Source organism: Salvelinus fontinalis, chromosome 32, assembly GCF_029448725.1.
Source record: "Salvelinus fontinalis isolate EN_2023a chromosome 32, ASM2944872v1, whole genome shotgun sequence".
Taxonomy (NCBI): domain Eukaryota; kingdom Metazoa; phylum Chordata; class Actinopteri; order Salmoniformes; family Salmonidae; genus Salvelinus; species Salvelinus fontinalis.
This window is the reverse complement of record NC_074696.1, coordinates 22,130,294-22,150,415: the sequence shown is the minus strand read 5'-3', so window position 1 is coordinate 22,150,415 and position 20,122 is coordinate 22,130,294. Positions and strand designations below refer to the sequence as shown.

The 20,122-nt window shown below is 41.2% G+C and overlaps 1 protein-coding gene across 1 annotated transcript; it reads left to right on the top strand.

The window, feature by feature from the left end:
- Nucleotides 1-512: 512 nt before the first annotated feature.
- LOC129830922 (mediator of RNA polymerase II transcription subunit 10) lies at nucleotides 513-19,633 on the top strand. The gene is made up of 4 exons (XM_055893759.1): nucleotides 513-769; nucleotides 1,895-1,978; nucleotides 18,251-18,353; nucleotides 18,812-19,633. The coding sequence occupies exons 1-4, from the start codon at nucleotides 648-650 to the stop codon at nucleotides 18,905-18,907; spliced, it is 405 nt and encodes a 134-aa protein (XP_055749734.1). The 5' UTR covers nucleotides 513-647; the 3' UTR covers nucleotides 18,908-19,633.
- The last annotated feature ends 489 nt before the right edge of the window (nucleotides 19,634-20,122 follow it).

Genomic DNA, 20,122 nt, shown 5'->3' with positions numbered 1-20,122 from the left:
TTTTATATTTTGTATATTTTAATGTTTCACTGCACTGCTTTTATTAATTGAAAACATTTACATAACATTGTCCACCAAACTATACATAAATGCAGGCAAATTCACTGTATTACACATGCACGGTGAGGATGATACATTTTAAAATCAATGTTAGTTGCAACAATGTATCGATATTTCAGAACACTACGCTTTGCGATAATCTTGAGCTGCAGACGTCAGTCTGTCGCTACGGCAACTACACATTCGCCAATGATTGGTTCTCACCCTTCCGGAAAGCAGTACGTCATGGGAGTGTTTGTCACTAGTTACCACAGCCACAAAGTCAAAATTGGCGTTATCGTAAAAATGTATGAAAACAAAAATGAGCTTTTTGCTATTCATTTAAGGTTAGACATGAGGTTATCAGTGTGGGTAATGTTGGGGTTAAGGTTAGTTTTAAAATCAGATTTTAAGAAGATACATTTTAGAAATAGGCGGGGTTTAGCCATAATGATCACCTTGTGGCTGTGGTAACTAGTGACGACCCATGGGGGTCTGGGAAGTGATTAACATTGTGATGAATTGACAAAAGGCTTTGTCTGGGTTTTTATATTGCCACAAATATTTTATGTTTATGAGAAATGAACACATAACGTTTTGTTGGAGACATGGCTGAGAAATTTGATAACCTCGAGGAGCATCTCGAGAAGTTCGTTGAAAATATTCGACAGATGGGAATTATCGTTAGCGACTTTCAACCTAGCAGTCAAACAGGACTCAACCAAAAACTGTAAGTGATGCCAGTTAGCTAGCTAGGTGTTTCTAGTATTACTAGCCATCATAGCTAGCCACTTAAATATGTTACTACTAACTTCCCAAGTTATCAATACACTAGAGTTGTTTACAAAAGTAAAATGATGGTTAACCAACGTTAGCTAGCCTCCACATAGTTCAGTTAGCTAGCTAGTTAGTACAGTCAATGTCATAGACCAGGGATGGGCAACTCCAGTCCTCGGGGGACGGAGTGGTGTCACACTTTATTTAAAAAACGGAAGATCATAATTAGTTGATTAAATGGGGTCAGGCGTGTTAGTTGGGACTGGGGAAAAAGTGACACCAGGCCCCCGAGGACTAAAGTTGCACATCGCGGTCATAGACACACAAAAGGGTATAAAAGACTGCACATAGTTTTTTTTCTTTTACGTTTATTTAACTAGGCAAGTCGGTTAAGAACAAATTATTATTTACAATGACTGCCTACCAAAAGGCAAAAGGTCTCCTGCTGGGACAGGGACTGGGATTAAAAAACGCATCACGACAAGAGACACCACAACACTACATAAAGAGAGACCTAAGACAACATCGCGTGAAAGCAACACATGACAACAACATGGTAGCAGCAACACAACATGGCAGCAGCAGAAAACATGGTACAAACATTATTGGGCACAGACAACAGCACAAAGGGCAAGAAGGTAGAGACAACAATACATAACGCAAAGCAGCCACAACTGTCAGTAAGAGTGTCCAGGATTGAGTCTTTGAATGAAGAGAGAGAACTGTCCAGTTTGAGTGTTTGTTGCAGCTCGTTCCAGTCGCTAGCTGCAGTCAACTGAAAAGAGGAGCGACCAAGGGATGTGTGTGCTTTGGGGACCTTTAACAGAATGTGGCTGTCAGAAAAGGTGGAGGATGAGGGCTGCAGTAGATATCTCAGATAGGGAGGTGTGAGGTCTAAGAGGGTTTTATAAATAAGCATCCACCAGTGGGTCTTGCGACGGGTATACAGAGATGACCAGTTTACAGACCAGGTTAAATGCTGACAGTCATGTTGAGGTAGGAAGTTAGTTGTATGGTAGTTGTGGTTGACGATTTTGCCTGCTAGTTGTTGAAACGTCTCTACTCCTGTGCATTTCAGAAACTACATGATCACGGGACTGCAGGACATTGAGAAATGTCGCCAGCAGCTACATGAGATTAACGTTCCTCTCGAGGCTTTTGAGTGAGTAGATGTTCCAACTTAAACATACACTTTCCATGTCTAGATCTCTAGTTTACTTTTGAAAGCCTGGGGAAGTTCTCACTCAGGAAGATGATGGAAACTAGTGACACATTGCCACTAGGGTTGGACGATTTTACCAACGAGCACACAGCAGGGCGACATGCCAATTGGCCTATTCCCTTTTTCCCATAGCCTAAATGTTCAATACATATGAGGTAGTTAGAATATTAGCATAATGCAAGAGGACAATGTAGATTGTACAAAGAGAGGAGAGATCCAAAGCAGTGCAAATTGTCAGACGGGGCCTACTGTGGTTTTTCCCCCCTCCAATGTCTGATGATCATGGGTCTTTTACAGCGGACACTCCGTTGTCTGGCTTATTGTTTTAAAATCGTAATTTCCCTTTTTCTCCCCAATCCCCATTCGATTTGAATATGACTTTTTGGCTTAGGCATAACCTACTCTTTCATGATCAACCATCAAATTAATCTATAGGCCTAACAGAGTTCCAACTCAGACAGTTGTTTGAAAATAGCCTAAATAAAAACATAGTATAGTTATGAGAGAGAGAACAAATAATTGCAAGATAGACTAATCGAATAGGAAGTATAAACACACATGGTACGTTTCTGCGTTACTTGACCAAAGTGTTTGCAAAGTAAATTGTGCCTTTAAAAAATCCCTCCTTGCAAACCAAACAGCCAATAATATATGCCAACACACAGGCTACTGTCAATAAGTTGCAGTAAATGTTACTTTGACAAGTTAAAATGATAAACTAATATTTGTAATATTGTCAGTGTTTATTATAGTAATATGGTCAGTGTTTATTATAGTAATATTGTCAGTGTTTATTAATGTCCTTGAATTGCGCAACAGGCAATCGAACATAAGCTCCCGCAGCAGCACTTTCAAAAAGCGCGAACAAAATAAATGAATGATGAGTCAGTGTCTGAGTTGTCTCAAACATTATTTTCAATAACTTATGAATTGTACATTCATATAAAAGATAAACAAATTATTATTTAGCTCAAAATCAAATTTTATTGGTCACATACACGTTTAGCAAATCTTATTGCGGGTGTAGCGAAGTGCTAGCTCCAACAGTGCAATAATATCTAACAATTTCACAACAATACACACATCTAAGTAAAGGAATGGAATTAAGAATCTATAAATATATGGACGAGCAATGTCAGAGCGGCATAGACTAAGATACATTAGAATAGAATACAGTATGAGATGAGTAATGCAAAATATGGGAACATTATTAAAGTGACTAGTGTTCCATTTATTAAAGTGGCCAGTGATTTCAAGTCTATGTGTATGGGCAGCAGCGTCTAATGTGTAACTGATGGCTATTTAACAGTCTGATGGCCTTGAGATAGAAGCAGTTTTTCAGTCTTCCGGTCCCAGTTTTGATGCACCTGTACTGACCCCCGCCTTCTGGATGATAGTGGGGTGAACGGGCAGTGGCTCGGGTGGTTGTTGCCCTTGATGATTTTTTTGCCTTCCTGTGACATCTGGTGCTGTAAACATCCTGGAGGGCGGGTAGTTTGCCCCCAGGGATGCGTTGGGCAGACCTCACCACCCCCTGAGAGCCCTGCGGTTGCGAGCGGTGCAGTTGCTGTACCAGGCGGTGATACAGCCCGGCAGGATGCTCTCAATTATGCATCTGTAAAAGTTTGTAAGGGGTTTTAGGTGCCCAGACAAATTTCTTCAGCCTCCTGAGGTTGAAGAGGCGCTGTTGCACCTTCTCACCACACTGTCTGTGTGGGTGGACCATTTCAATTTGTCAGTGATGCCGAGGAACTTGAACTTGTACGCCGAGGAACTTGAAGCTTTCCACCTTCTCCACTGCGGCCCCGTCAATGTGGATTAGGGGGGTGCTCCCTCAGCTGTTTCCTGAAGTCTACGATCATCTCCTTTGTTTTGTTGATGTTGAGTGAGAGGTTTTTCCCTGGCACCACACTCCCAGAGCCCTCACCTCTTCCCTGTAGGCTGTTTCGTCATTGTTGGTAATCAAACCTACTACTGTTGTGTCGTCTGCAAGCTTGATGATCGAGTTGGAGGCGTGCGTGGCCACACAGTCATGTCAGCGATTACAGTTGAGTCTTTCTGGGTAAGTCTCTAAGAGGTCTGCACACCTGCATTCTGTGATATTTGCACATTATTCATTAAACATTTTTTCAAGCTCTGTCAAGTTGATCGTTGTTAGACAGCCATTTTCTCGTCTTGCCTTATAGTTTCATGCCAATTTTAAGTCAAAACTGTAACTAGGCCACTCAGGAACATTCAATGTTATCTTGGTAAGCAACTCCAGTGTAGATTTGGCCTTGTGTTTTAGGTTATTGTCCTGCTGAAAGATGAATTTCTCAGTGTGTTGGAAAATGGACTGAACCAGGTTTTCCTCCAGGGTTTTGCCTTTGCTTAGCTCTATTCAGTTTATTTTTTATCTTAAACTCCCTAGTTCTTGCCGATTTTTAAAGCATATCCGTAACATGATGCAGCCGACAATCATGCTTGAAAATATGGCGTGTGATACTCAGTGATGAGTTGGATTTGCCCCCAAACACAACGCTTTTATTCAGGACATAAAGTTAATTTCTTCGCCACATTTTTTGCAGTTTTACTTTAGTGCCTTATTGCAAACAGGATGCATGTTTTGAATAATTGTATTATGTACAGGCTTCCTTGTCATTCTTAGTATTGTGGAGTAACTACAGTTTCCTCAGTTTTCTCCTATCACACCCATAATACTTTAACTGTTTTAAAGTCACCATTGGCTTCATGGTGAAATCCTTAAGCGGTTTCCTTCCTCTCTGGCAACTGTCGTGTCTGGCTATGCCGGATTAAGTGATATGACATGCTATTCTATAAAATCATTTCTCTGTAATTAATATTACCTGATTAAGCTAATCAGGTAGATAATTAACTAGAAAGTCGGGGCACCCCGAAAGAATGTTTATAGAGCTGTTATCTTCCGAATAAACTCTTAAAGACCTGGTAATCTTTTACGTCTGTAGCAGTCAATATTTAATCCTCACCTTATTTAGTCTCATCTGAAAGTTGTAAATACTTGGTTATCTTCACAAACCCTGGCTAACAAGTTGAATCAGCAATACAACATTTGGTTTAATTATGAATAAGAGTTCAAAGTTCATACTAAGTTGCCATGCTATATGCTCATGCTATATTCTGGCTGGTATAATCGAAATTCATCCTTCCGGCATGTAGGTCGTCACCTTCACATTGAAATTCAATGCTAATTTTGTTAAGTTCTCTAAGGTTGGCTTAGTTCTGTAGGTTGTCTTTGTCCTTTCAACGTGGGGACCTCAAGTCCACACGTCCTTGGAACAGCTTATTATCTGAGCCCTTTTAACGTAGGACTAACGTCCTCGGAACAGAAAGTTACATTTTCGTCTAGGGCTTTATAAATAGGAGGGGAGAGAAGGGCGTGTTTCATAGTTTATAACCAATGTCTGTTCACATGGGCAGGGCCACTGAGTTGAGCATAGTTCACTCATGAAAACCCAATTCTCTCATTTGGATGCTAAAATTACATTTAATCTTTTCACAAATAGTTTCGTATTTAAATTGCACAACAATTCCATGTGAATCTGATAACTTGAATGTGTAGATTTTCCAAGATACAGTTTGTCGTCCTATCATCAGTAATAATGTCTCAGACGCCAACTGATCTGGCATCATATTCATTTAGTACCAACGCATATTTTCAGCTGGTTGGATTACTGAAATATGGTTCCGTTCCCATCTTTTGATGTCACCGGACTCTCTCTCAACGTTAACCAAGGGATTTTCAATTGTCACATCGGTAGAGTAGAGAGAGGAAAAAGGGGAAAGGTATTTATGGGGGTCATAAACCTCCCCCCTCAGGCCAACATCATGACACAACTAAGTTAGGAAGGACGCCTGTATCTTTCTAGTAACTGAGTGTATTTATAGACCATCGAAATGGTCATTTAGTAACTTCACCATGCTCAGATATATTCAATGTCTGCTTTTTAAGATGTTTACCCATCTACCAATAGGTGCCCTTTGCGAGTCATTGGAAAACCGCCCTGGTCTTTGTGGTTGGATCAGTGTTTGAAATTCAGTGCTCATCTGAGAGACCTTACACATAATTATAAGTGTGGGGTTCAGAGATGAGGAAGTAAAAAAAGCTGTTAAACACAATTGCACACAGAGTGAGTCCATGCAGTTTATTATGTGGCTTGTTAAGCAAATATTTACTCCTGAACTCATTAGGCTTGCCATAACAAAGGGGTTGAATACTTGACCCAATACATTTCAGCTTTTGATTTGTAATTAATTTGTAAACATTTCCAAAAACACAATTCCATTTTGACATTATGGGGTATTGTGTGTAGGCCAGTGACACAAAATCTCAATTGTAATCCATTTTGAAGTCAAGGGGTATGAATACTTTCTGAAAGCTGTTAAATAGCCTAAACAAAATAAGTATGAAAATAACCTACATTTGTACAAACAAAAGTCTTTCAAGGTTTGACAGAATTATTTTGCTTATCCTGCATTGCCTTCATTAAGTATTCAGACCCCTTGAATTTGCACACACATTTCGTTACATTACAGCCTCATTCTAAAATGTATTTTAAAAAAATTCCATCATACATCTACACACAATACCCCATAATGACGAAGCAAAAACTGTTTTTTAGATTTTTTTTGCTAATATATATATCAAATGCAATTACATTTACCCAGGTATTCAGACCCAGTACTTTGTTGAAGCAGCGACTACAGCATCAAGTCTTCTTGGGTATGATGCTACAAGCTTGGCACACCTGTATTTGGGGAGTTTCTCCCATTCTTCTCTGCTGATCATCTCAAGCTCTCTCAGGTTGGATGGGGAGTGTTGCTGCACAGCTATTTTCAGTTCTCTTCAGAGAAGTTTGATGGGGTTCAAGTCTGGGCTCTGGCTGGGCCACTCTAGGAAATTCAGAGACTTGTACCGAAGCCACTCCTGCGTTGTCTTGGCTGTGTGCTTTGGGTTGTTGTCCTGTTGGAAGGTGTACCTTCGCCCCAGTCTGAGGTCCTGAGCTCTCTGGAGCAGGATTTCATCAATGATCTGTACTTTGCTCCATTCATCTTTCCCTCGAACCTGACTAGTCTCTCAGGCCCTGCCGCTGAAAAACATCCCTACAGCATGATGCTGCCACCACCATGCTTCACCGTAGGGACGTTGCCTAGTTTCCTCCAGACATGACGCTTGGCCTAAAGTCTTTGGGCTGAAATCTTGTTTTCATCAGCCCAGATGATCTTGTTTCTCATGATCTGAGAGTCTTTAGGTGCCTTTTGGCAAACTCCAAGCAGGCTGTCATGTGCCTTTTACTGAGTGGCTACCTTCTTGCCGCACTACCATAAAGGCCTGATTGGTGCAGTGCTGTAGAGATGGTTGTCCTTCTAAATGTTTCTTCCATTTCCACAGTGGAACTCTAGAGCTCTGTCATACTGACCATGAGGTTCATGGTCACCTCCCTTACCAAAGCCCTTGTCACACGATTGTTCAGTTTGGCCGGGAGGCCAGCTCTAGGAGGAGTCTTAGAGGTTCCAAACTTCTTCGATTTAAGAATAATGGAGATCACTGTGTTCTTGGGGACCTTCAGAAATGTTTTGGGACCCTTCCCCAGATCTGTGCCTCGACACAGTCTTGTCTCGGAGCTCTACAGACAATTCCTTCTTCCTCATGGCTTGGTTTTTGCTCTGACATGCACTGTCAACTGTTTTTATTTTTTACTATTTTCTACATTGTAGAATAATAGTGAAGACATCAAAACTATGAAATAATACATATGGAATAATGTAGTAACCAAAAGTGTTAAACAAGTTCATTTGTGGAATTTCTTTACTTCTTAAGGTGTTTGAGCCAATCAGTTGTGTTGTGACAAGGTATTGGGGGGTATACAGAAGATAGCCCAATTTGGTAAAAGACGAAGTCCATATTTGGCAAGAAAAGCTCAAATAAGCAAAGAGAAAAGACAGTCCATTACTTTAAAACATACAGAAAATGTCAAGAACTTTGAAAGTTTCTTCAAGTGCAGTCGCAAAAACCATCAAGTGCTATGATGAAACTGGCTCTTGTGAGGACCGTCACAGGAAAGGAAGACCCAGAGTTACCTCTGCTGCAGAGGATAAGTTCATTTAGAGTTACCAGCCTCAGAAATTGCAGCCCAAATAAATTCTTCACAGAGTTCAAGTAACAGACACATCTCAACATCAACTGTTCAGAGGAGACTGCGTAAATCAGGCCTTCATGGTCCAATTATCCAATTGAAACCACTACTAAAGGACACCAATAAGAAGAAGATACTTGCTTTGGCCAAGAAACATGAGCAATGGACATTAGACCTGTGGAAATTTAGCCTTTGGTCTGGAGTCAACTTTAGATTTTCGGTTCCAACCACTGTGTCTTTGTGAGATGTGGTGTTGTTGAACAGATGATCTCCTCATGTGTGGTTCCCACCGTGAAGCATGGAGGAGGAGGTGTGATGATGTGGGGTGCTTTGCTGGTGACACTGTCTGGGATTTATTTAGAATTCAAGGCACACTTAACCAGCATGACTACCACAGCATTCTGCAGTGATACGCCATCCCAGCTGGTTTGGGCTTAGTGGGACTATCATTTGTTTTCAACAGAACAATGACCCAACACGCTTCCAGGCTGTGTAAGGGCTATTTGATCAAGAAGGGGAGTGATGGAGTGCTGCATCAGATGACCTGGCCTCCACAATCCCCCAACCACCAAATTGAGGTGGTTTGGGATAAGTCGGACTGCAGAGTGAAGGAAAAGCAGCCAACAAGTGCTCAGTATATGTGGGAACTCCTTCAAGACTGTTGGAAAAGCATTCCAGGTGAAGCTGGTTAAGAGAATGCCAAGAGTGTGCAAAGCTGTCATCAAGGCAAAGGGTGGATATTTGAAGAATCTCAAATATATTTTGTTTTGTTTAACACTTTTTTGGTTACTACATTATTCCATATGTGTTATTTCATAGTTTTTGTGCCTTCACTATTATTCTACAATATAGAAAATAGTAAAAAGGGAAAAAAATTATGTGAGTAGGTGTTCTTAAACTTTTGACCGGTAGTGTAGACAGTTGTGGGCTTTTCCAAATCACGTCCAATCAATGTAATTTTCCACAGGTGGACTCCAATCCAGTTGTAGAAACATCTCAAGGATTTTCAATTGAAACAGGATGAACTTGAGCTTAATTTCAAGTCTCATAGCAAAGGGGCTGAATACTTCAGTAAATTAGGTATTTCTGTGTTTTCTTTTATGTGCAAAAATTCAAAAAATCTGTTTTTGCTTTGTCATTATGGGCTATTGTGTGTAACGTAAACTCACCCCATTCCGTACATATGTGCGCAACCGCGACATTCAAACGAGGTTGCAAAGAAAACTAATGGGACTGTAGCGACTGTGTTGACTTCAAAATCTGGGGTGTGAACTAGGTTTCTATTCAAGCGTTGATCGACATGGTGATGTCTCTATAGTATTGGAGAAAAGTTGAAAAAACGGACCCTCCGTGACATCGTGACGTGTCATGTCGTAACGTACAGCACGCATAAAGCAATTATTTCTGTCTTACAATCTCTCTCCACCTGGTGTAGCACTTCTCTCATCGTTTAAAAACAAGAAATGGACAGTGACGGGGGAAGGGGGGATACCTAGTCATATTTTGCGTCATCACTGCATGTGATCATGACTCTCAAAGCTGCTGTTTACTTCTGAAGATCACTTTAGCACCGCCCTAAAAACCCGATTCAAATTCGACACGAACCTTCAAATAGTTATGTAATGACACATTATATACACTCTTTATGGTGTTTTATTTACATTTTAGAGGCGATAAGGTGATAAGTTGGACAGATCGAGTGGGGAAAAAAGCAGTTTTCCCACATGACATCTGTCCTTCTCACTATCACGCATTAGTTTCGCTTCCCCACCTGCCGTTTTTAAAAAGACCCGACGGAGCTCATTGCCTTGTTGAATTATGCAGAAACGGGCAACGTTGAGCTCATGCCATTGATTTTGTTGGAAAGGGGAGAAATTATGCTTTACAATGGTATTGACATTACAGTTGATCTGGAAGTATTACGTTTTTGGGCCGCTAAAATAAGGTCAATTGTACGGACCAAGGCGATGTACAAAAGTGAGTGAGTTTACATTAGATTGCTGAGGATTTTTTATTTTATTTGATCCTGTTTAGAGACATTGGTAAATGTGTAGAATTGCTGGAAATTAGCATTAAAACTGTAACGTTGGGAGGTAGGGGTTTGTTACTATGCCGATAAATGAAAATATCCATCCGGAGCTTTGCCACGTAGGGAATGTACCCTTTATCCTGATGATCTGTTGGCTATTCTGTAAGTGACTTTCCCACCAAGTCAGCCATAGTTTTTTCTGATTTATTTTATTGCAGGCTATGCTATAGTGAAATCCCGTCACTTCCTTATTTTTTTTCTGTTTGAAAGTAGCCTAATTGGAGAAAGTATGTCACTTAGTTTTATTTAATTTAATCCTTACTAAGCAAATGCGCTTACCCAGATGATTTAAGATTAAATAACAATAGCCTACACTTTATATGGCTACAGTGCATTCGGAAAGTATTCAGACCCCTTGACTTTTTCCACATTTTGTTACATTACAGCCTTATTCTAAATTGGATAAAAGTATTTTTTTCACCTCATCAATCTACACACAATTCCCCACAATGACAAAGCGAAAACAGGTTTTTATAAATGTTTTCCAATTTATAAAAAATGTAAATAAATACCTTATTTACATACACTACCGTTCAAAAGTTTGGGGTCACTGAGAAATGTCCTTGTTTATGAAAGAAAACACATTTTTGTCCATTAAATAACATCGAATTGATCAGAAATACAATGTAGACATTGTTAATGTTGTAAATGACTATTGTAGCTGGAAACGGCTGAATTTATGGCTTATCTACATAGGCGTACAGAGACCCATTATCAGCAACCATCACTCCTGTGTACCGATGGCACATTGTAATTTAATCTAAGTTTATAATTTTAAAAGGCAAATTTATCATTAGAAAACCCTTTTGCAATTATGTTAGCACAGCTAAAAACTGTTGTGCTGATTTAAAGAAGCAATAAAACTGGCATCCTTTAGACTAGTTGAGTATCTGGTGCATCAGCATTTGTGGGTTTGATTACAGGCTCAAAATGGCCAGAAACAAATAACTTTCTTCTGAAACTCGTCAGTCTATTCTTGTACTGAGAAATGAAGGCTATTCCATGCGAGAAATTGAACGAGATCTTCAGTTTCTTGGCAATGCTGTGTACTAATCCCTTCACAGAACAGCACAAACGGGCTCTAACCAGAATAGAAAGGAGTGGGAGGCCCCGGTGCACAACTGAGCAAGAAGACAAGTATATTAGACTCTAGTTTGAGAAACAGATGCCTCATAAGTCCTCAACTGGCAGCTTCATTAAATAGTACCCGCAAATCACCAGTCTCGACATCAACAGTGAAGAGGCGACTCCGGGATGCTGGCCTTCTAGGCAGAGTTCCCCTGCCCGGCGTCTGTGTTCTTTTGCCCATCTTTTCTTTTATTGGCCAGTCTGAGATATGGCCTTTTCTTTGCAACTCTGCCTAGAAGGCCAGCATCCCGGAGTCACCTCTTCACTGTTGACATTGAGATTGGTGTTTTGCGGGTGCTTTTTAATGAGTATGGTGTATACATATTTTTTGTTAAATTTAAATAAATTTTAGAACAAGGCTATAAAGTTACAATGTGGGAAGAGGGGTCTGAATACTTTCCTAAGGCACTGTATAATATTTGTTTTTAAAAGTTAAGCTATAACTGACATCTGAGTTTTTATGGACAAGAGAAACAGCCCTACCAATTTTTGTAAAACATTCTACAGTCATGACTAGAAAAGCATTGTTCAGGCCTAGCAATGTGTCCCTTTCATATTGCGTTCTTCCCACCAATTGACCCCTCTGTGCGCAATGGGATGATGTGTCATACCAGACATCGCCCAACCTTAGTTGCCATTTATCAAACCAATCACAGTTTGCATCGGTGGCGAGCCAAATAGAGATTGTGTTGCTAAACTAGTGATGGGCATCATTCCTAGTCTTTTCGATGAGCAGGATCTTTTGGCTCTGTTCACCTAAAAGAGATGCTCATTTGGCTTCCAAAGGGTTCTTTGTTCGGTAGTGGATAGAAATAGATGAAAAACAGCAACTTTAGTGTCAGGTGAAATGTGAGTTAAATTGCATATTCTACCTGAAGAAATTAAATCGCTTGCTATTTATTTTTATTTTTACACACTTCTAAAATTAGCATGGACCAGAAAGAGGCTCTCACCACACTACCTTTTTGTTCCTACAGTGAGGTTTGAACATCTTCAGATAGTTTTTTTTATAACTTATAAATCAGGAAGCCATATGAACGCCACTCCCAGATGCGATTTGGTTCCTTGCATTTACCAAAATACTAGTTCAAAAAGAGGTGCTCATTTGCGAATTGCATGCACTTTTGCGAATTGTATGCACTTTGTCCGACACGGTGGGAGAAACGACAGGAGTTGTCATGTCTTCTCGGAGTCAATTAAGTGTGAGCTTGAAATCCAGCGCTTTGTATAAGATTACTTCTTATAAATATTTGTGAGAAAAAAAATAGGCTTATTTTAACAATGAAAAGGCTTGGTCTAAAATGTAATAAAATGTGACATTGCCTACAAGGATAGACCATTATATTCAAACATTTTATAAAAGTTATGAGCGCTCCCCATAATAATAACAATAAAAAAAATGATATACACTGGGAGCCTTCACACGTGTAGCTTGTTATTGTCGGTCAATTAAGCCGGTGCTCCATGTGTAGCAAGTGAATTGGGAGATTTCTAATCAATGCAAAATGGAATTAAACTGTATAGAATTAAGTTGGCTAAATAAGAACTAGTCTATAATCCTCAACCAACAGGTAGGCCGTGGTTTCATATGAACGGTCTTATTTACAAGTAGGGGGTGCGCTGCAAAATAGCCTCAATTAGCCTTGCTACTTTAGCTGGTTAGCTACTGTAGTTTGCTAGCTTCTTTACAAGCAATACGTTTCTATAATTAGCGGGAGTTGGATTTGGCAACCTTTTTTTCCTCTCCCTCCCTTGGTGCCGCACACACCGGTTCCTCTCCTCTCTCGCCCCTCCCCCACCAGCAGAAACAAGCAGAGCGTCGCACACACCGGTTCCTCTCCTCTCTCGCCCCTCCCCCACCAGCAGAAACAAGCAGAGCGTCGCACACACCGGTTCCTCTCCTCTCTCGCCCCTCCCCCACCAGCAGAAACAAGCAGAGCGTCGCACACACCGGTTCCTCTCCTCTCTCGCCCCTCCCCCACCAGCAGAAACAAGCAGAGCGTAGCACACACCGGTTCCTCTCCTCTCTCGCCCCTCCCCCACCAGCAGAAACAAGCAGAGCGTCGCACACACCGGTTCCTCTCCTCTCTCGCCCCTCCCCCACCAGCAGAAACAAGCAGAGCGTCGCACACACCGGTTCCTCTCCTCTCTCGCCCCTCCCCCACCAGCAGAAACAAGCAGAGCGTCGCAAGCAAATCACCATCTGAAGTTTTAAACATTTATTTTGATTTCACCTTTATTTAACCAGGTAGGCCAGTTGAGAACAAGTTCTCATTTACAACTGCCACCTGGCCAAGATAGAGCAAAGAAGTGCAACAAAAACAACAACATTGAGTTACACATAAACAAATTTACAGTCAATAGCACAGTAGAAAGTGTGTGCAAATGTAGGGAGGTAGGGCAATAAATAGGCCATAGAGGTGAAAATAATTACAATTTAGCATTAACACTGGAGTGATAGATGTGCAGATGATGATGTGCAAGTAGAGATACTGGGGTGCAAAAGCGCAAGAGGGTAAGTAATAATATAGGGATGAGGTAGTCGGGTGTGCTATTTACAGATGGGCTGTGTACAGTTACAGTGATCGGTAAGCTACTCTGACAGCTGATTCTTAAAGTTAGAGAAGGAGATATCGGACTCCAGCGTCAGAGATTTTTGCAATTCGTTCCAGTCATTGGCAGCAGAGACTTGGAAGGAAAGGTAGCCAAAGTAAGTGTTGGCTTTGGGGATGACCAGTGCAATATACCTGCTGGAGCGCGTGCTACGGGGGGGGGGGGGGGGGGGGGGGGGGGTTGCTATGGTGACCAGTGAGCTGAGATAAGGCGGGGCTTTACCTAGCAAGGACTTATTGATGACCTGGAGCCAGTGGGTTTGGCGACGGATATGTAGTGAGGGCCAGCCAACGAGAACATACAGGTCGCAGTGGTGGGTAGTATATGGAGCTTTGGTGATAAAGCGGATGGCACTGTGATAGACTTCATCCAGTTTGCTGAGTAGAGTGTTATTTTGTAATTTTGTAAAATGACATCGCCGAAGTCCAGGGTTGGTAGGATAGTCTGTTTTACGAGGGTATGTTTGGCGGCATGAGTGAAGGAGGCTTTGCTGCGAAATAGGAAGCCGATTCTAGATTTAATTTTGGATTGGAGATGCATAATGTGAGTCTGGAAGGAGAGTTTACAGTCTAACCAGTCACCTAGGTATTTGTAGTTGTCCACATATTCTAGGTCAGAACCGTCCAGAGTAGTGATGCGGGAGGGTGCGGGCAGCAATCGGTTGAAGAGCATGCACTTAGTTTTACTAGCGTTTAAAAGTAGTTGGAGGCCACGGAAGGAGTGTTGTATGGCGTTGAAGCTCGTTTGGAGGTTTGTTAGCACAGTGTCCAAAAAAGGGCCAGATGTATACAGAATGGTGTCGTCTGCGTAGAGGTGGATCAGAGAATCACCAGCAGCAAGAGCGACATCATTGATATATACAGAGAAAAGAGTCGGCCCGAGAACTGAACCCTGTGGCACCCCCATAGAGATTGCCAGAGGTCCGGACAACAGGCCCTCCGATTTGACACACTGAACTCTCTCTGAGAAGTAGTTGATGAACCAGGCGAGGCAGTCATTTGAGAAGCCAAGGCTATTGAGTCTGCTGATAAGAATGCGGTGATTGACAGAGTCGATGAAGACTGCTGCACAGTACTGTCTTTTATCGATGGCCGTTATGATATTGTTTAGGACCTTGAGCATGGCTGAGGTGCACCCATGACCAGCTTGGAAACCAGATTGCATAGTGGAGAAGGTACGGTGGGATTCAAAATGGTTGGTGATCTGTTAATTAACTTGGCTTTCGAAGATTTTAGAAAGGCAGGGCAGGATGGATTTAGGTCTATAACAGTTTGGGTCTAGAGTGTCTCCCCCTTTGAAGAGGGGGATGACCGCGGCAGCTTTCCAATCTTTGTGGATCTCAGACGATACGAAAGAGAGGTTGAATAGGCTAGTAATAGGGGTTGCAACAGTTTCGGCAGATAATTTTAGAGCGGGTCCAGATTGTCTAGCCCAGCTGATTTGTAGGGATCCAGATTTTGCAGTTCTTTCAGAACATCAACTGTCTGGATTTGGGTGGAGAAGCAGGTATCCTGGAAGGGGGTGTGAAGATGTTGGTAGGGGTAGCCAGGTGAAAAGCATGACCAGCCGTGGTAAAATGCATGAAACCAATGCTTTTACGGTTACAGAAGTCAACAAATGAGAGCGCCTGGGGAATGGGAGTGATGCTGGGGGCTGCAGGGCCTGAGTTAAGTTCTACATCACCAGAGGAAGATAGAGATCCTGGTTAAGTAGGATAAGAGTACGGCTAAAGCCTAAAAGAACTGGTTGTCTAGTGGGTTCGGAACAGAGAGTAAAAGGAGCAGCTTTCTGGGCGCGGTAGAATAGATTCAAGACATAATGTACAGACAAGGGTATGGTAGGATGTGAGTAGGTAATCCTAGGCATTGAGTGATGATGATAGAGGTTTCTAGAGGTCTCTAGAGGCACCATTTTAAGCCAGGTGCGGTAGAGTTGGGGTAGAAGTTGACCGATTTATGATTTTTTACGCCGATACAGATTATTGGAGGACCAAAAATAACCGATACCGATTAATCGGACGATTTTTATATATGTATTTGTAATAATCACAATTACAACAATACTGAATGAACACTTATTTTAACTTAATACATAAGTAAAACAGTGTTGGAGAAGAAAGTAAAAGTGCAATATGTGCCATGTAAAAAAGGTTAAATTCCATTTAAAAATGTTTAAATTCCTTGCTCAGAACATGAGAACATATGAAAGCTGGTGGTTCCTTTTAACATGAGTCTTCAATATTCCCAGGTAAGAAGTTTTAGGTTGTAGTTATTATAGGAATTTATAGGACTATTTCTCTCTATACCATTTGTATTTCATATACCTTTGACTATTGGATTTTCTTATAGGCACTTATATTGCCAGCCTAATCTTGGGAGTTGATAGGCTTGAAGTCATTAACAGAGCTGTGCTTCAAGCACTGCGAAGAGCTGCTCTCAAATGCAGGAAAGTGCTGTTTGAATGAATGCTTATGTATCAGTGTGATGTTGTTCTCCTAGATTATGTACCAAGTTGCACACAAGGACCAATTCAAATAGTCCAGGTCAAGAGGGGATGTTAATAATTTGATAATAATAATAATTCAGTGTGTTTTTTAAAATTTTATTACACGTGCATAGCTAATGTTATTTTTTGGTGAACAAACACTTTTTCATATCAATTTTGTACATACACGTGATTGTAAAAGTTTTGTATATTTTGGTTTGGCCCATCGCGGGTTATCTGTATTTACGTACCCCCTTATTGTTCTCTTTTGCCTGACCTTTGGCTAGCAAGGTGCCTGAGAGCTGCTTTGTGTGCAGGGCAAATACAAATAATTCAACCAGCAGACCTCCAGTTGTGGCAGTGTCCTAATTAAAAGTACACAACGCAGAACGAACCACGCTACACTTATGAGCTTGCTGCTGCCTACCACCGCTCAGACAGACTTCTCTATCAAATCATAGACTTAATTATAATATAATAAACCCACAAATACAAGCCTTAGGTCATTAATATGGTCAAATCCGGAAACTATCATTTCGAAAAACAAAACGTTTATTCTTTCAGTCAAATACGGAACCGTTCCGTATTTTTATCGAACGGGTTGCAACCCTAAGTCTAAATATTGCTCTGACATTGCACAACCTTCAATGTTATGTCATAATTATGTAAAATTCTGGCAAATTAATTACGGTCTTTGTTAGAAAGAAATGGTTCACACAGTTCGCATTGAGCCAGTCGGCCCAAAATGCTGCATATACCGTGACTCTGCTTACACTGAACGCAAGCAAAGTGACACAAATTCCCTAGTTAATATTGCCTGCAAACATGAAAAAAAAATTACGAATTATGCAGGTTTAAAAAAAATATATACTTGTGTATTGATTTTAAGAAAGGCATTGATGTTTATGGTTATAACTTGTGACATTGATGCTACGATTGTGCTTTTTTTTCCGCAAATGCACTTTTGTTACATCATCACCCGTTTGGCTAAGTATTCTGTGATTCGATGATAAATTAACAGGCACCGCATTGATTATATGCAACACAGGACAAGCTAGTTAAACTAGTAATATCATCAACCATGTGTAGTTAACTAGTGATTATGTTAAGATTGATCGTTTTTTATAAGATAATTTTAATGCTAGCTAGCAACTTACCTTGGCTCCTTGCTGCACTCGCGTAACAGGTGGTCAGCCTGCAACGCAGTCTCCTCGTGGATTGCAATATAATTGGCCATAATCGGAGTCCAAAAATACCGATTATGAAAACTTGAAATCGGACCTAATTAATTGGCCTTGCCGATTCAATCGGTTGACCTCTAGTGTGGGGGGTGGAACATAAGGGCTAGCTAAGGCATATTGAGCAGGGCTGGAGGCTCTACAGTGAAATAAGACAAAAATGACTAACCAAAACGGCAATAGACAAGGCTTATTGACATTAGGGAAAGGCATGCATTTTGACTATCCGGATAGCCCAAAAAATATATTATTTGAATAGTGAAGTGCATTTCAAATGCCCATCCCTTACTCTCATTCAAATGCAAAATCCAATAGTTAAGTTCTCCAGACTTCTAATAGTCAAGTCAACGAGATTAGTTTTCGGAGGATGGCCACGCTAGATTACGGTGAGCATAACGGAAGGACAGTCAACTATGTACCAGCACTTTCTCTCCCTCAGATCTCCACTTGGCCACAGACCCTCAGCCTAACTCAACTGATGTAATGTTTTGTCTTGTGTTGTCAGATACATAGACCAGGGGCGTAACCCCCAGCTGTACACTAAGGAGTGTCTGGAAAGGGCCCTGGCCAAGAACGAGCAGGTCAAAGGAAAGATTGACACCATGACGGTAAGTGGCAGTAGATTCAAGCCTAATAACGGCCTAGAAATTGAAGATCAGTACATTGAGGAAATTACTTGATTACAAATAGTCTTGGTTACACTTTAGTCAAAGCCTTCTGGTACAATGCATTAGGGTGTGATTATAAGGTAGCCTAGTGGGTTAGAGTGTTTGGCCAGTAACCAAAAGGTTGCTGGAATTAATTGCTGACAAGGTAAAAATCTGTCGTTCTGCCCCTGAGCAAGGCAGTTAACCCACTGTTCCCCGGTAGGCCGTCATTGTAAATAACAATTAGTTCTTAACTGGCTTGTCTAGTTAAATATATATATATTTTAAATAATGCATTCTAAGATGTGTCCTAAGCATATACAGTATAACACCATCAGAACCATAACGATCCAGACTAAATAACAGTAAATAATCTACAGCTTCAACCTCTGACCCCTCTGTTCTGTCTTTGGTTGCAGAAATTCAAGAGCCTGCTGATCTCTGAGCTGGGGAAGGTGTTTCCAGAAGAGATGACCAAGTACAAGGCTATCCACGGAGATGACCCCCCCTCATAATGACCCTTGACCTTTAATCCCCCTGACCCTTAACCCCCTGCTTAAAGCCACAGTGGGGTCTCACTCAGCAGGATCAATGAGTCAACCTGATGACATATATTAATATTCAGGGAATATTCATGAAAAAAGTGGGTTGACATTGAGAAATAGATTGAGAGCGTGGTAGAGGTAGTTGGAGGAGCAATTCTTTGTTCCGGTGGGAAGTGTAATGTGGCAAGGATGCTTTATGGATGGGTTCCAAAAAATCATAAAAGGAGCTAGAGCTGAGGATTTGATAGGAAGAACTGTCAGCCAGGAATGTATTGCCTTTTTCGAGTTTCTTTTAGTTGTATTGGAAATATGACATTTTCTCAATCTGATATCTGGCAAACTGTTTCCTCAAGCTGTGTTGAGATCCGACCTACAAGATGTACATAATGTTTATACTCATACAGAACCTTTTTTATAAAGACTTAAACATCATTGTACAACACTGCAGACCTGGACTGACTCCGTTTTGTATCAAGCTCAGGTATCAAAAGGGGTCTTGTTCATGGGCAAGAAACTAGCCCAGAGGTTTGCAACCCTCAATTTGTTTTGATTTTATCTTGTTAGTTTTTGTTGTTTTGCAAATCAATGGGCTTGTGATTGAAAGATTAGTCTGGTATTTACTGCCATGCTAGCGCCTTGTAGACCACAATTCATGAACAGAGACTTACAATTAAAGTTCAACGTTAAAGAATTAAAGGCGTCAATGTCACATTATATTCTTTCACCCAAGGGTCAAATCACCAAGGACATTACATTGTAAGAGGTTGTGTTCAGTGGGCATTAAAGAAGGAAAAGGGATATTTTTTATTTTTAACCAATAGAATTTGTCAAATGGAAATGCTTTTCAATTTCTCTTTTCTATTTGGAAACATTCTCTCCCTACAGTATGTGGCCAAATCAGACCATCACCATGGTGAAGGGGGTACGCGAGTGCATACTTTCTGTGGTGTGGAGTTGTTCTGAGACAGATGCTCCAGAAGCGTGGAGCCTTCAGGACCAGGGAACCGTCATCCGGGTAGGTCATGGCCCAGCATGCCGCCTCCTGCTGGGGAAGAGAGACAGGGACACTCCCCCTGAGCCTGAAGACCATCTCCCTGGGGTGGGGGGGAGCAGGATGTTCCCTATTATTATGTCCAGTGAAGCAGGGGGTTTTATTCATCTTGAAGACTGGGAGCCTGGTCACCG

Coding starts and splice junctions, on each gene's coding strand:
- LOC129830922 (XM_055893759.1), top strand. CDS start 648: ATGGCTGAGAAATTTGATAACCTCGAGGAGCATCTCGAGAAGTTCGTT. Junction 770..1,894: donor ACAGGACTCAACCAAAAACT/GTAAGTGATGCC, acceptor TGTGCATTTCAG/AAACTACATGATCACGGGAC. Junction 18,354..18,811: donor GAAAGATTGACACCATGACG/GTAAGTGGCAGT, acceptor CTTTGGTTGCAG/AAATTCAAGAGCCTGCTGAT.